Source organism: Myotis lucifugus, unplaced genomic scaffold (assembly GCF_000147115.1).
Source record: "Myotis lucifugus unplaced genomic scaffold, Myoluc2.0 scaffold_59, whole genome shotgun sequence".
Lineage (NCBI taxonomy): Eukaryota > Metazoa > Chordata > Mammalia > Chiroptera > Vespertilionidae > Myotis > Myotis lucifugus.
The window spans coordinates 4301888-4319767 of NW_005871107.1; the positions used below are offsets into that span (position 1 = coordinate 4301888).

Here is a 17880-nt window from a genome sequence, read left to right on the forward strand (position 1 = left end):
GCTGTGGGAGTGCACTGACCACCAAAGGGCAGCTCCTGCATTGAGCATCTGCACCCTGGTGGTCAGTGCGGGTCATAGCAACTGGTCGACTGGTCGTTCCATCTTAACGATCGCTTAGGCTTTTATATAGAGCCTAATATGATTTATATAGAGAGATTGGCATTCTTTGCTGTAGAGAAGATTTTCAGTTAGATGTAGTCCCACTTACTTATTTTGCTTTTGTCACCTTTGTGTTGTCAAATCAAAAAAATTATTGCCATGACCCATATTAAAGGAGCTCACCACCTATGTCTTTTTCTAGGAGTTTTATGGTTTCAGGTGTTACAGTTTTTAGTCTATTTTGAGTTGATTTTTGTGTGTGGTGTAAGATAGTGGTCCATTTTTATTCTTTTGTATGTAGCTGTCCAGTTTTCCCAATGCCGTTTATTAAAGAGACTATTCTTTCCCCATTATATATATTTTGACTTGTCTATCATTAATTAATTAACCATATATGTATGATTTCATTTCTGGCATCTCTATTCTATTTGATTGATCTATGTGCCTGTTTTTATGTCAATACTGTTTTGATTACTATAGCTTTGTATTTAGCTTTGTAATACAATTTGAAACCAGAAAGTGTGATGCTTCTAGTTTTATTTTGTTTTGTTTTGTTTTCTCAATATTTTTTTTGACTACTTGAGGTCTTTTGTGGTTCCATATAAACTTAGGATTGTTCTATTTCTGTGAAAAATACCATTTGAATATTGATAGGGATTACATGGACATATTAATAATATTAATTTTTTCAATTCATGAGCATGAAGTATCTTTCCATTTATTTGTATCTTTTTCAATTTATTTCATCAAATGTCATATAGTTTTCACTGAACAGATCCTTTCCTTCCTTGGTCTAAGTTATTCCTAAGGATTTTTTTTATGCTATTGTAAATCCACTTTTTTCTTAATTTCTCTTTCTGACATTATTGTTAGTGTATAGAAATGCAGCTGATTTCTATATATTGGTATTTGTACATAAAGAATTACTCTACTTAATTCATTTATTAGTTCCAACCATTTTTGGTGGTCTTTAGGGTTTTCCATATATAATATCATGCCATCTGCAAAAGGTAATAATTTTACTTTTTCCTTTCTGGTTTGGGTGCCTTTTATTTATTTATCTTTCCTAATTGCTCTAGCTAAGATTTTTATACTATATTGAATAAACTTAGTGAGAGTGGGCATTCTTATCTTATTCTTGACCTTAGAGGGAAAGCTTTTAGTTTTTCGCCATTAAGTATGATGTTAGCTATTAGTGTGTTATATATGGCCTTTATTATGTTGAGTTATGTTCCCTCTAAAGCTGTTTTGTTGACAATGTTCATCATGAAAGTATGTTGAATTGTGTCAAAGTTTTTTTTGCCATCTACTGAGATTATATGATTTTTATCATTGTTTTGTTAATGTTGTATATCACATTGATTTGCAGGTATTGAACCATCCTTGCATCCCTGGAGTAAGTCCCATTTGATAGCTGTGTCTGATCCTTTTAATGTACTATTGAATTCAGTTTGCTAAGATTTTATTGAGAATTTTTACATCTATGTTCATCGGGAGTACATAATTTTATTTTCTTGTGGTGTCTTTAGTGTTGGTACCAGGGTAATTCTGGCCTTGTAAAATTAGTAGAAGTGTTCTGTCTTCTTCTTTTTGGGGGGTGGAAGGGGTTGAAGAGCTGAGGCGCCAGGTGTGTATACTAGATTCTTCCAGGGAGACTCTGGCAACTTGGATAGGGCTAGAGAGAGAGGGAAAGGAGGTGTCCACCAGCTTCCCTGGTCTCCAAGAAGGATTGCAGCCAGCCCCTAAATGCTTACTAATTTAGAAGCCTGACCCTCAGGCAGAATTGAAGTATGCAAATAGAATCCTTTCAGGGAAAGACTGGGAAGTGAGCATTTCTGCCTACTTCCTCTGCACTGAGCCCTGCGGGACAGCCACAGCTAGCACTCATATCCATTAATAACTGCTTCTTTGTTTGCTATAGTCTTGTGGGTCTCATGGATGCAAGTGCCACTGGTTTTCAGAGATAGGTGTTTTGGGAGCCTGTCTCTCAAGTGGGAGTCTTAAAAGTTGGGGTATTAGATGTGGGATCCAAACCCTTAGATGCTCAGGGAGAAGCTGGGAGGTGATGGTTCTCTCCCAATTGTGTGGCATTAGGCTGGGAATGGGGTTTGTGACAAGAACTAGAGGCCTGGTGCACAAAATTCATGCACGGGGGAGGGGGGGGATCCCCTCAGCCCAGTCTGCACCCTCTCCAATCTGGGGATTGGGCCTAAACTGGCAGTTGGACATCCCTCTCACAATCCTGGACCACTGGCTCCTAATCACTTACCTGCCTGCCTGGTCGCCCCTAACTGCCAGCCCCTCCCCGCCCCCCCCCCCCCCCCTGGGCAGGCTCCCTGGCAGGCTGGTCGTAGGCAAACTATTTGGGAGGGGGTGAGGGTTAATTTGCATATTACTTCTTTATTATATAGGATGTGTCTCAGCCTTTCCTAGTGATTTCAGTGTGGGTATTTTCTCATTCAACTGATGTGTTGGAGTCCCTCAGCTAGTTTCAGGATTTCCTTCAAAGAGAATTATTCCCTGTATGGCTGTCCATTCAGTGTTCCTGTGGGAGGAGGAGAGTTCAAGAGCCTCCTATGTTGCCATCTTTAAGGACTTCCCCTACCCAATTTTACAAAAAGTAAATCTTAGTGAGATTTGTCTTTAATAAACTTTAATGGTAATAGCTATGAACTATTATATTGCATTTGAATTCAGTGATAGATATTGAAGTGATCATCGACTAACCTAAGAGTATTTTAGATTGATACTTTCAGTTATTAAGCCACTGATGTGATAAGAGAATAAGGCTCAAGCTACCTTTAGGTGTTTATTAATCTAAGTTCATTTTATAAATACTTGTTTAATACCTACCATATTTCAGTCACTGTTCTAGGCACTTGGAATACAAGTATCCAACCTTGTGGAACCTCCATTCTATAAAGTAATGTACTATAAAAGTAACAATTACATAAATAAAAGTAAAGATTACTTTTAACTTCTAAAATATGAGCCTAGAAAATATTCTAGGTGGTACTGACAGCAAAATTCCAGCAGATGACTGCAATCCAACCAGAAACATTTTTATGACTACATTCATTGTTTGCCATTTGGTTGCTCATTTATGATTTCATTTTGCTAATCTCTGACATTCTCTTCTGATCTGAATTTCAATGAGGGTATTAAATTAAGTTTTTAGTTACCTTTGCATATTTTGTGACTTCAAACATTTAGATTATGAATCACTGTGTGCATAACTTCTTAAATTGTCTCAAGCCAGCGGTGTTCCTTTCACTTTTCTAGGTTTTCTCTAATGAATTAACTTCATAGTATACGTTCTATGCTTTAGTCTAACAGAGCTATGGCTGATTTTTTTAAAACTCATACAATGTATGCCTCACCTTTTCATCTGTACAATGGGATCTATAGAATACTTAACCAGCATGGTTGTTATGCGTATTCAATAATATAACATTTGAAAACACTTCGATTTGAAGAAAGGGCAGGCACATGGTAAGTTTTAAGTGCTATGTTTTCTGTACCCTTATTAGTCATTTACTTATTTCTAATATTTTAGCACAGTCAATGGGAGTATTGTACATTTTTATTTCCTTTGTACTCTTGGGAGGAAGCAGGATTACAATGAAAAATAAAGGCTAACATATATCCAGCAGGGCCATATAAAGACTATCTCTTTGTAAACTGCTTGTCTCAGGAGTCAATCCCTTAAAATGATGAAAACCGAGATCTTTTCACACTTAACTCTTTCTTTGAAGTTTTCTTCCTGATTTCAAAAAACAGTCATTGTTATAAAATTCCAACATTAAAATTAATACATTTTTTAAAAATAAATTTATGCTAACAGTAAAGTAAGATGTGCTTTCTGAGTTATAGAACAATATTTTTAAACCTTTTCATTGATTACTATAATATTTTTTAAACAAATGAATAAAATTTCAACATTAGAGAAATTAATAACTTAGAAAGCAAGAAAACTATTTATTCGAACTTGGACTCTTTATTCCTAGAGATAATTCATGGTAATAATCTGTGTATGTTCTCATATGTTTTTCCTAGTTATATATGTATTTATTAAAATAAAATCACATACTGCTTTGTAACTGGCTTTTATTCACTTATATAATGTCTTTGGTGTTTGTGTCAACACATTTAATTCCTTCTCATTTTCAACAGCTGCAGAGAGCAGCAACTCAAGGATGCACGTGTGGCTCTCTATGTCCTTACGCATAGAGCCACAGAGCATTCAGATCTGACTGGGGAAATGAAACCTTCCTGCTGACCTTTGTACTGCCATCTACTTACCCTCTCTCCCTCTCAAAGTCCTGGCCCAAAAGGGCACCAGGAGAATGACTCAGAAGATCTTCTCAGTCCAGACCAGGGCTTCCTATGTGCAGGGAGGACTGAGCTGAATGAGGGGCTCACATGCATCCAGCAGTTAATCCTAAGGATCACAGAAACATTATAAATGCAGCGCCCCTCGAAGTGAAACTCCTCTTGGAGTGTGGATGCCCAGTCATGGACAGTCCACTTGAAGCAGGAAGGAAAGTTTATTTGAGGATGTTAAGGTCAAGCTAACTTATTTTTAAATTGTCATAGGAGGCCATTCGTCCTCACTTCACGTCTTCCACTTCAAAGCCTACTTTCCATCATCCAGATATTTACCCTTAGAGCGATTAAGTCCTCTTTTATCTTTTCCACGCTTTCATTAGCTGCATTTTTTTCCTGTTTTTAGCTTACACTAGGGAGGATTTTTTTAGTCCAAATGCCAATATGTCAAAAATTAAATATTTATTCCCATGCAACGCACAGTGTGTATAATCACATACTCTATTGTAACAAATGTAATGTTATCTGATTTGTGTTTCCAAACTTGCACATAATTGGCTGACCAGATATCAAGAGTACTTTATGCAGAGAGCTTAGAGTATTCCGCTTAGTTGAGGCCTTTGTTAAACAAAATAATGCTGCAGACTCCACAACATAAGGAAATTTTTTTCCCAAAGGAGCTACAAGCTTCTTTGTCAAGAAAACAAGAGAGCCCAGCCAGCATGGCTCAGTGGTTGAGCATCAACCAATGAACCAGGAGATCACAGTTCGATTCTCCGTCAGGGCACACGCCTGGGTTGCAGGCTGGATCCCCAGTGTGGGGTGAGCAGGAGGCAGCCGATCCGTGATTCTCCCTCATCAGTGATGTTTCTATCTCTCTCTTCCTCTCTGAAATCAATAAAAATATATTTTTTTTAAAAGTAAGCAAGAGACATGATTGTCCCAAGTGGCTCTTTCATGGCTGGACAGACTATGATGCCTCTGTGGCATCAACCAGGAAGCCGAGGTGTGAAGGCTGAGGAGCAAGCTCCTTCCTGCCCCGCAGGGATGCTGAGGAAACCAGGGATGTTGGGGAAAGCTGTCCACAGCTTCAAGGCTCCCGGGAACCCCAGACTTTCTGAAAGCCATTGCCAATTTGCTGAGGGTTAAGTAGTAAGTGGTTCAAAACTGCATAGGTAGAGCATGGGATGGTGATGGGCCAGAACTACGAGGATGGATAGTCCTGTTCTCTGCCTTCTCGCTGTCCAGGCATCGCAGAGCCCAAGTAGCGCTATGCCGTGCTGGGGTTCGAGATCTGGTTATTTGTACCTCAAACAGGTCCGAGTGAACCTTTCTGAAATGTTGTTTTTTTGGAACTAAAAATGCCTTGTCGTGCTTCTTATGGCTGTTTCAACCTGTTTCTTTCAGATACCATTGTTCTTATCGCTTCAATAGCAGTTGTTTCTGCAAAAACTCAGGGTAATATTTTTGCCACGTCCGCACTCAGAAGTCTCCGTTTCCTACAGATCCTCCGTATGGTGCGCATGGACCGAAGGGGAGGCACTTGGAAATTACTAGGTTCTGTGGTTTATGCTCACAGCAAGGTAAGATTCACTTACTGACTCATAGAACAAGATTTTTTAAACTCTTGCATTGGTTGCTGAAATATTTGATAAGCTTGTCATTAGCGAACTTAGTCATTTCAGAATTTGGCCAAAGTAATTTAGAGACACAGTATATAATGGATTGTTTAAAAATCATCATTAAGTATCCAAGAAGTAGTCAAATGAATGGAATCATGCATAGATAGATTTGTTTTCCTTTTTCAAAGATTGTTTTCCCTTCTAAAAATCTTTCATTCCTTTTTTACCTAGGAATTAATCACAGCTTGGTACATAGGATTTTTGGTTCTTATTTTTTCATCTTTTCTTGTCTACCTGGTGGAAAAGGATGCCAACAAAGAGTTTTCTACATATGCAGATGCTCTGTGGTGGGGCACAGTAAGTATAAAAATCTGTTTTTATTTATTAGATGTTGTGAAATTTTTTCCCCTTTGAATACAGTGTAGTGTAATGATTCTGATGAAAATTTTCAATTAAATATTAACTCCCAAAAGAGAGTTATGTGAAAATATACTGTACTTATAATTGTCTAAAGAGTCCCCCCCCCCTTTGGCTCAGCAAAGTTAACTTCTCTTAAAAATCATTAGTCATAATTCTTGAGTGCTAGATTGTTGCCAAATTAAAAGCATATCAATTTTAACTGTGATTAAAATGTTTATAAGCTCATTTGTTTGGTTTAGCTTTATGGAGCACAGATTTAAATTACCAAGTGCTACATTGGTTTGTCATTCATCAAAATGATGTAAAGAGTAAAGGAATGGTAGCTGAACAAAAGTTATAAAGGTGAAATTATGGCACAAAAAGTGAAAAAGAAGATTGGTAACCATCTGTGAGATCAGAGATTATAAACACCTAATTTCAAAACTTTCCATTCAAAAACCTACTTTCCCTTTATATTTTTACTAATGGCTAGTTTTAACCAAATCAAAGTAATCATGACTCTCATACAGAAAGAAAATAAACATGTGCTAAATATTTTAACTGATTTTTTAATCATTTAAGTAAGTACTAGTATTAATGATGGCACCATTAAGATGTCAAAAGCAGTTCGAAGGACTACCTAAAGAACAGAAACATATCAAGATCAGGAATGAAGGTGCAAAAAGCTGAGGTACATTTACACAATGGAATATTATGTGGCCATAATAAATAAGGAACTCTTACCTTTTGTGACAGCATGGATGGACCTAGAAAGTATTATGCTAAGTGAAATAGGCCAGTCAGAGAAAGTCAAGTACAATATGATTTCAATTATATGTGGAATCTAATGAACAAAATAAACTAACAAACAAAATAGAAACAGACTTATAGATACAGAAAACAGACTAACTGCTGTCTGAGGGGAATGGTTTAGGGGACTGGGTGAAAAAGGTGAAGGTGTAACCAGACAATCAATGGGTCTGTGCTGCCTGTCACTACTTGAGCCAATTAAGCAGAGACAGGGTTGAAACATTATGAGTGTTTATTCCAATACTGCCAGCAATATGGGAGAGCAGCAGGTCATCCAAAAAAAGTCTGCTCTGCACCCCACCATAAGCCAGCTGCTTATATAGGGTAAAAGGACAAAAGATTACATGGGGAAGTAACCAGAAGGTGTGCCACATGGGCAGTTAACAGATAAGCAGAGAGCTGGGGATCTTCAAAGGGATGCAAAAGGGCAGGGGTTCTTCAAAGGGCTTAGTGATATGCAAAGGCTGGGGGAGGGGGTCTTCAAAGAGCTGTTGATTCTGCGGCAAATTTGTTCATCTTCCCATGGTAATAGGCAGCTCCAAATGCGGAGGATGGGCTGCATTTTTAGGTGAGCTCCCGTGTCCCATGTGGGTAACTGCCAGCCAGGTTAGAATGTGCCTTCTTTAATCAGAATAAAACAATCCCGGTTAACAGAGCATGATTAATATTTCTTACAATTCTAGCTGGTTCCCCAACGTTCTGTGTCTGCCCCTGTCAAAGGGATAAACAAGACAAAACAAAAATTATACACAGACAACAGTACGGTGATTACCAGAGGGAAAGGGGTTGGAGGGAGGTAGAAGAGGCTAAAGGAGGGATAAATGGTGATGGAAGGATTCCTGACTTGGGATGGTGAACACATGATGCAATATACAGATGATATATTACAGTATTGTACACCTGAAATCTATATAATTTTGTTAACCAATGTTAGCCTAATAAATTCAATACAAATTTCAAATTTTTTAAATTATTTTTATTGCAGACGTCCCCATTTTCCCCCTTACCCACTTCCACCTAGCCCCCACCACCCCTTCCCTCTGGCCATCACCACACTGTTGTCTGCAGTGTGGTGATGGCTAGAGGGAAGGGGTGGTAGGGGCTGGGTGGAAGTGGGAATCTATGGGTTATGAATATATGTGCTTTGGCTGCTCCCTTCAGTTTCTTTCATCCAGTCCCTCACCTGTGACATGCTGTCACAAAAGGTAAGAGTTCCTTCTTTGTTACAGCTGCATAGTATCCCATTGTGTATCTGTCTCACAGCTTTTTTATTCACTCATCTTCTGATGGGCACTTGGGTTGTTTCTATATCTTGGCCATTGTAAATAATGCTGCTATGAACATAGAGGTGCATATATTCTTTTGAATTGGTGTTTCAGGATTCTTAGGATATATCCCTAGAGTGGGATTATTGGATCAAAAGGCAGTTCCATTTTTAATTTTTTGAGGAACCTTCCTACTGTTTTCCACAGTGGCTGCACCACTTTGCATTCCCACCAACAGTGCACCACAGTGCTCTTTGCTCCACATCCTTGCCAGCACTTGTTGTTTGTTGATTTATTGATGGTAACCATTCTGGCAGGTGTGAGATGATATCTCATTGTGATTTTAATTTGCATCTGTCTCATGATTAGTGATGTTAAGCATGTTTTTCATATGTCTATTGGCCATCTGTATGTCCTCTTAAATGAATGTACAAATAAAGGCAAATCTGGCTTCTTTGAACAGTGTGAGAGGGAAGTCAATTAAACTACCACTAGACATAATTTATTTCCATGTCTATAGACAAGAATTATTTTGCATTGCTACCAATTATCTACAATCTGCAGAGCTGTAAAATAACTCAAAGGCCATGCAAGGTACAGAGCCCCATAAAATCACAATTCAATAACCTGGAAGGGGTACTCTAAACAATGCATGGTTTTCCATTGAAGCAAGATTTCCCTGCATTGTAAAGAATTTAAAAAACAGTCATTGACTAGGAAAGGCCTTAGAGGTCACATAATCTTATCGCCTATTGAGGAATGTAAGGCCAACGCGACTTATTGCCTTATATTTTATAACTAGTAATGGCCAGGGCAACACTAACTCCCAAGGCCCTCTTTCTATGAAACTATTGACATTAACTAGATCTGAGTCAGAAAAAGGTTATCGCCGAAACCGGTTTGGCTCAGTGGATAGAGCATCGGCCTGCGGACTGAAAGGCCCCAGGTTCAATTCCGGTCAAGGGCATGTACCTGGGTTGCGGGCACATCTCCAGTAGGAGATTTTCAGGAAGCAGCTGATCGATGTTTCTAACTCTCTATCTCTCTCCCTTCCTCTCTGTAAAAATTCAATAAAATATATAAAAAAAAAAAGAAAAAGGTTATCAAGTTCAGTGTTTGCAAATATGTTGATATTGCTATGCATTTAATAAATGTACTGCCTAAAAGGAAAAATAAATAAATGAATAAAATAAAATAAAAAATAGTCATTGAAACATGTTCCATTAATAAGAATGTCACAGGATAAAGAAGTGCTTTATTCAATTCATAAACTATATCCTTTTTATTTTATTCCTTAAGACATTCCAACAGAGTATTATGTGAAAATATACAGCATTTATAATTGTTTATTTAAAGAGTCTCTCCATCTCTTTGGTCTAACAACGTTAAGTTCTCTTATAACTTTGGCTAGATTGTTGCCAAAATAAAACTAAATCATTTTCTTAAACTGTGATTTAAACATTGGCAAGTTGTTTGTTTTAACTTTGTGGAGCATAGGTTTATTACCAGTTGTTGCATTGTTCCCCAAAACCACATCACCAGGAACCAGAACTTTTGTCAAGGACAAAGGAAATTTGTCAGGGCTTATATTAAGCAGAACTTGGTATTTTTGTTGATTGTATAGCAGCAATAAAATGAGTAAGAATCAAAAATGTATTCACCTATAGATTAAGATCTTTTAAATTATCAGAATAAATGTCTACAAGATTGCACCATTGACAACAAAGCATTCCATTGTACTAATTTGTTTCCAACACCACTTCCTCCCACGCCCACCAGCAATAATGGTCATTTAGAAAGGAGGAAAATAGAAACCCCAAAAGAGAGAAGTCATCTGACATTCTTCAAACACTTCTTATTCAGGGGTGGGCAAAAGTAGGTTTACAGGTGTTCTTATGGAAAATAATACAATAATTAATAAATAATTAATACAAGAATAAACTGTTTCACATGCTCACAACTGTAAACCTACTTTGCCCACCCCTGTATGTAGAGAGCGAATGAAAATCTATGACTCATGGTGGGATAAATTGTGTAAACTGAGATAACAAAGACTTTTCCAGTTAATGAGGGGAAGAGAATTTATAAACCCAGCCTTCAAAGCAATGACTTGAATTTAAGCTTAGTGTTTGCTTCTCTGTGATAATTCTAACTATTTAAACTCCCAAGGCACTCGGGTGCTCCTCTTCTCATTGGGATGCCCTTGTTGGGGAGTTCAGCCTGGCAGCTCTGTCCCCTTTTTCCATTGGTCTTCCTTTCCCCCTTATTACTAACTAGAGGCCCAATGCACGAAATTCGTGCACTCTGGGGGGGGCGGGGATCTCTCAGCCTGGCCTGTGCCCTCTCGCAGTCCGGGACCTCTCTCCTTACTGCCTGCCTGCTTGCTGCTACTTAGTGCTGCCATGGAGGCAGGAGAGGCTCCTGCCACCGCCGCTGCGCTCACCAGCTGTGAGCCCAGCTTCTGGCTGAGCAGCGCTCCCCTCTGGGAGCACACTGACCACCAGGGGGCAGCTCCTGTGTTGAGCGGATGCCCCCCTGGTGGTCAGTGCGCATCATAGTGACCAGTCATTCTGATCATTCCACTGTAACGGTCGCTTAGGCTTTTATTATAACACTAGAGGCCCGGTGCATGAAATTCGTGCATGGGAGGGGTCCCCTCAGCTTAACCTGCACTCTCTCCAATCTGGGACCTCTCGAGGAATGTCTGGCTGCCGGTTTAGGCCCGATCCCCTAACCGTCTCTGCCTGCCAACCTGATCGCCTCTAACTGCCCCCCCCTGCCAGCCTGGTTGCCCCCAACTGCCCGCCCCCTGCCGGCCTGGTCGCCGGCAACTGCCCCACCACCAGCCTGGTCGCCCCTAACTGCCCCTCCTGCCAGCCTGGTCATCCCAAATTGACCACCCCCTGCCGACCTGGTCACCCCCAACTGCCCCCCTGCCAGCCTGGTCGTCCCACACAGCCTGCTGTTCGGTCATTACTGTGACAGCTTCCTGGACAATTTGCATATTCCTCTATTATTAGTATAGATAGGAATTGTTGTATTGTGTTAAATAGTGTGTGGGAAACTCTTACTATATCTCTCACTTAGTCAACAGCTTGCTTCTTTTGCCAGAATAATCTGAGCAGCAGATTTTCAAAGATCATATTGGTGACTTTGGGGAAGGTGAGGGGAGCAACATATTTTCATCAATTTGCATTTCAATAGTGTTATTTTGACTGAAGTTTAACCTGTACTTAACAGGCTTCTTGAATGGCTGAATATGTCTCTCTTTTTTTTTTTTCGAGAAAAAAATCTAGTCTTGAATATAAGAATAAAAATCTTCTAAGACATTAAGTTTATAGAAGTAAAATGGCCTTTTTGGTTCACAGTGGTTTGTTGATATTAACTGACTCATTAATGAAATTGTCTAAAGCCTAAAATAATAAGCAAACAGTGGGCTTATTATTACTATTCATTATAAGAATATGTACATCTTCAGTGTAAAATAAAAATAAATTTAGAATACTATACTTTCCATTATGTGTTAATCAAGACATTAAGGAACATATAGCTGGATACTTTTTAGTTAAAATTGTCTGCGTTGCACATAACAGACACCTTGTTAACTATGGAAGAATCCAGAATAAATAGGGAAATGAACGCGTCTTGAATGGAGTGTTTCTAAGTAAGTGTTTCTAGGCTTGCTGGGGGGGAAAAAGGAAATTTCCTTTATTAAAAAAGCCCAAAGTATCAACATTAAATATCAACATGCAATTTGTGGCCCAGGGTAACAGTATCCCAGTGAATTCTAAATATCAGCTACTAAACTTCTTTCATTAAGAAGATGCTGAGAGCTATTTCCAAGAGCAACTTTTAGAGAAATACAATGGCGTGATCAGCACTGCTTAAAGCCAACAGAAATTCAAAGAAGTTTGTTCTCTGAAAACAATTCTGTGCTAGTGAACAATGATACTTATTAGCTCATTAAGTAAATGGGATAACCAATAAAAAAAGAGCCCAATACTAACAGCACAGCAAGTTCCCAGTCAAAAATGGTCACTACTGTTGATTTACCAGGGGTCCTCAAACTTTTTAAACAGGGGGCCAGTTCACTGTCCCTCAGACCGTTGGAGGGCCAGACTATAGTTTTAAAAAAAACTATGAACAAATTCCTATGCACACTGCACATATCTTATTTTGAAGTAAAAAAACAAAACGGGAACAAATACAATATTTGTATTTGCATGTGGCCCGCGGGCCGTAGTTTGAGGACCCCTGAACATTGCTGTCCTGGACGTTAGCACCTTTATAACCAAAGGAACAAACAAAGCTATATGCTTCATGGCGGACCCAGAGCTTAAGCAAAGAAGCTGGGGTTGGGGGTTGAGACAGAAAGATGTTCTGGGCTCTGAAGTGGCAACTGAAGGGTGTTGATGACAAAGGAAGCGGAGGAGGGGTGAGTGAAGTAACCTAGTGGCTGAGATAGTGCCAGCTCCTGGAAGAAGGAGCTTCTGATTGCTGGGCAGAGCTCCATTTAATGTTATTTCCTGTTATTTTCTTTCTCTTTAGTTACTGTAGATTTATCCTGAAATAAATTTATAACAGTTTTTATTGCAGTTATTATTTATTATCTTTTTTCCTGTTATTATTTTTCTCCTCTTGATTTGCTTTAGATTTGTTCTGAAATAACTTAAGATCAGGTTTTCCTGAAGTAATTTTTTCTTGTAATAACCTGGTAAAGACCAGCTGATCCTCTTTCTATTTACTGCTATTCCTATGATGAAGATACTGTTTGGGGTGGTTTTTTTTAATAAAATAAGTACAGTAGCATGTAGTATAAATATACTCTTGAGTAGCATTTGAATATAACCTCCACCTTGAAATTATTACTTTAGGCATGTAGAAGAATTCAATATCAGCCAGAGTTAGTCCTATAATACATGCTCAATATCGTAACAATCTGTCTCAAAGCAAACAATATGGAAGGCTCTGTGTATAATATAGTATACTGTGTACTCAACAGGTCGTACCACCTACAAAATCTAAGAATAAGAAATGGTACAGATTTGTGGAATGAACAAAAATACCTTTGCCCTTGTTAATACCAGTTATAATTCTGAGAATCAACCCTCCTTATATTGGGTTTCCCAGGACAAAGTGTTTTCTGCAACTTTTATGAGCTGTTGTTTTCTGACTCAGTGCTGGTACATTAAATAAAAGTTAACAAAAGTTTCCTACCACCAATGCATTCCTGATGGTATCAAAGCCTTACTTGGCCGTGAGATAACCAACACACCAGTTCTAACTATTCAAGAATATTGCTAACCACCGAGTAAATACTGAAACATACATACCCCAGCCACTACCCACCAGAGCACCCTGGCTGTTAGGAGCATCGACAAGTCCCAGGCCTACCTAATGGCATGCACTTATGAAGTACATTGGTCATAAGCCTCTTTGGAGAAGTCTTTCCTGAGAACTCTGTTCCTTTTCTAATGTCATCTCACACATGGCTCTGGACACTTTTGCTCAGTATTATTCCATAACTATTGAGCACATGCTATATAGAAAATGACAAAGTAATAGTCAGGAGACCTGGGTTCCAGTCCCATCGTTATGATTTAGTGAAGGTGTGATACTAAGCAATCATTTAATATCTCCATAAAATGGCTTTTATGATGTTACCCAAACATGAAGTTGCTGTGTGTGTTAAATCGGGGCATGTAAATGTGCTTTATCGAGCACTGGACAAATGTTAGTCACTCCTGTTATTACATATTTGACCACAAGCCTGGTAGGAAAATATAGAATGCTAATGCCCTGAGCTACCTGCCGCAGCAGAACCCAAATTATACGATGCCACCACCACAGGAGCTTCTGATGTTTAAAGATTGAAAGCCTTTCCGATCTACTAGTTCAAGGTGACCAAATTTCAAAATTAACTGCACAGGTTCTGTGTACCCACTACCTGAATCCAGGTACTCAGGAGGTGACCCAAGGAAATGAGGAAAGGGGAAGGAGAAAAAGGAGAGGATGGGAGGGTTGGGGAGGAGAGGAGAGGAGAGGAGAGCGGAGGGGAGAAAAATTGTCAACAAACTGCCATTGATAATCATCCTCCCTTAAAGGACCCCCTTGTGGAGAAATTATACTGTGCTATGAAAATCTACAACTAGTATATTCTTAACTTGCTCACATGAATGAATTAGCTATAAACTAGTATTCTTAATTGTATCTTCCAAATCAGACCAATAAATTTTTGTTGATTTGTTGCTTGAAGGAAAGAAGAAAGGATTTATAACTCATGGTCTGGAATTAATTCTGCTATTTAAAAAACAAACAAACAACTAGCCTAACTGATGTCTAAATTATAATCTGGCCATAGCTTATGCCATCCCATTTTTTAAAATCAGAATTTGCATTTATTTTGTAGTGTTATTCCTAAGGAAGAATTCTTGATTGCTAAACACACTAAGTACTCCCAATGCACCTCAGGCTTTGCTAATGCAAATACACCTTTATGCCAATATTTGCAACCCACAGATTTTTCAGAAAATATCCTTTCTCACCTGGGTGACTGCAGTTGAGCATATGGAATATGAGGGCAAACATTTATCTGAGCTCTTCCTACCTGCCAAGTCACCTTCACGTAAATGGTCCACCTGGGGGGGCAGCACGGACTGCCAGCCTTCCTGAGGCTGACGGGATGGAGCAGGGGCTGACGTCGCTTCCTCTCAGGCCCCCAGCTGTCCCATCAGGCACAGCCTGAGGACACATCTGCCAGCCTCACCTCAGGCCATACAGGCTGGTTGGTGAATGGCCTCCTCTCACTTAATCAAAGTATTACTCTGACTGAAACTGCACTAAGAAGATACTGGAAATGTTTTAAATGTATCTTTTAATTTTTAAAAGTAAATTCAAAATTTTCATGACCATTTCTAATGATACTGTAAGCACCATGGTCAAAAGTCAATGAGCAGCCCTGGCTGTTCAGTGGTTAGAGTGCCAGCCTGCCCACCAAAGGGTTGCAGGTCCAATCCCCAGCCCTGGTTGGGGCAAATGAGGGAGCCAGTCCATGAGTCAGTCTCTCTCTCTCTCTACCCCCTCCCTCCCTCTCTCTTCCATTCTCTCTAAAAATCAATGGAAAATATATCCTCCCATGAGGATTAACAACAACAACAAAAGTCAGTGAGCAGTGTATAAAAAGATATACCACTATTAAAAGTTGGAATTTATTTCTATCATCTCCCCTTGCCTGGAACAATAATGTGATTAATCTGTCATTTGTTTGGAGTATGTTATTTCTTTATTTAGCTTATTAAGAAACATTATCCTGTGTGGCATTGGCTAGCGAATTTATTATAATTCCCACGGCAAACCTATGCTAAATAAATAACTGGAAAAGAAAACAAAATGTCAGTGAGTAGGAATCAATAATAAGTGCATAAATAAATACAGAAATAAATCTTTGAAATGTAATCTATCTAGCATATGTTAGCTAGCATATCTCTTATAAACCCTGGAAGTAGATCAAAAATGGAATTATGCCCAATATAGTGGATTTCCTCCAAGTGTGATTTTCTGCAATCCCCTGAAGTTCACGTATGCCGCCTCCCAAGTTTCCCTTGAAACAAGCTGCTGTTCCAGGAGCTCCCTGAAGAGCTGGTGCCTTCGGGGTCCTGTGCAAGCCCACCTTCCTCTGACTTTAGATCCACATGAAAGGAATCATTACTGCGTCCAGCCGCTGACAGATTCACAAGTTTTCGGGGAGACAGACATGGGTCTATTGTTCGGCATAAGGATAGGAGAATAAGCATCAAAGGGGCCTCTGCTGTCCAGTCCATGGGCAGAGGACACGCTGATAACCATTAGCAGAGCCTTCCAAGTGCTAGGATAAGAAACATAATGTAGTTGTACTGTCCCAAGGAGACGCACTTGTACTTCCAGGACAGCTTGACCTGAAAGTCCAGAAAATCAGTGAATACCTATGCAAGCCTCATCTGAGGATGGTTTTACCGAATGCAGCCAGGCATTGCCTTAGAGAGACAGCAGCTACATGGAATGGACGGGCCAGCATGAATTTATTGAGAAGGCTCACATATTTTTATTGTATGTCGATCTTAGAAATGTCCTAATTTCATGTCTGCTGCTATCTCTCCATTCACATCAGAAAGCTCAGTGGTCCCCTTTTAGCCACAGGAAGTGAAATGATATGCCCAGGAAACCCCTCACCAACCCCCTCCCTGGCTCAGAGAGAGACAAACTGCCACTCTGTTGGCAGATCCCTCTCAAACCTAGCCTGGCAATAAAAGGCCCCTGTGTTTTCAACCAAGCAACACCCGAGAGATGTTGAAATTGGAGTGACTTTGAAATCGGAGTGGAGGAAGTTGCTGTGGCCAAGCTGCTGGTCATTCCAGTCTCCTGCACGTGATGAGACGCGATCATCCAGAAATCTGAACCAGAGTGCAGAGAAGGTGGGCAGAGTCTTTGCTGCCCCCAGAGGGACTCCAGGGTGCTGCTCTCAGAGTTCACAACACTCTCTTCTCCCGCACAAAACACCCTGTGAGACTGAGGGCAACCCTCTGGGAATGAGAGAGCAGGCATTCCTCTACTCAGAAAGCAACACTGAGCACGTCATCACTTGGCCATGTCTCATTCTTCCGAGTTAGAGGCAGTGGTTTCAAACCCACTCTCTAAGCACAGGGCCCAGGAGAATAATGCACATGTATTATGAGAATGTAAAGCAAACCGTGAAATGTGACGTTATTGCTGTGACCAAACTATGAAATTTCTCCTTCAGTTTATTACAATTAATAAACGGCTGTAAAAGGATTAAGGTATTTTGTAGGAAAAGTGCAGTAGATTAAAATCTTTCCCATAGATTTAAGATTGGGAACCTGTAATAAAATTGAGCCAGATATTTTTTCTGCAAACCCAAGGAATCCCTTGGAGAGTCCCCTACTGATACTGTGGGTGGCATTTTACTAACTTGGCCACTGGGTTCCACTACAAAGTCCCTCTCTTCAACCTTGGATGGCCTTCCTCTGCTTCTGGTTGATTTGTACTTGATGCCTCTCACACCCTCACAGCCCAAGTCTTTTCCTCTGTTACATGCCTTTTCCTCCCCACAGGTAATCCAGTCGTCTCCTTCACTGGAACTGAAGGGAACTGACTAGAACCTTCCCAGTCCTGCCCTCCACTCCCACTGTGTCCATCCACATTCCCTCCCCAGCGTGTAATAGGTGTCTTTTCACACTGCCAAGGCTAACCCTTCCAACTGTACCCTTCTTTTTCCTCTGCCTCCTTGGGTACCTTACCCCATCATAAAACCATCACCCCTTCCCCGCTCAGTCTCATCCTCTCTGCAGACAGGTGCACATACA

At 39.9% G+C, this 17880-nt stretch overlaps 1 protein-coding gene across 1 annotated transcript in view; it reads left to right on the top strand.

Annotated features, from left to right (window-relative positions):
* The window catches only part of KCNQ5 (potassium voltage-gated channel subfamily Q member 5), a 179524-nt gene that overhangs the window by 67343 nt on the left and 94301 nt on the right, over nt 1–17880 (top strand). Inside the window, exons 4-5 of the mRNA XM_023754310.1 lie at nt 5833–6008; nt 6279–6404. Of these exons, the coding sequence (XP_023610078.1) occupies nt 5833–6008; nt 6279–6404 (302 nt within the window). The remainder of the gene's footprint in view (nt 1–5832; nt 6009–6278; nt 6405–17880) is intronic.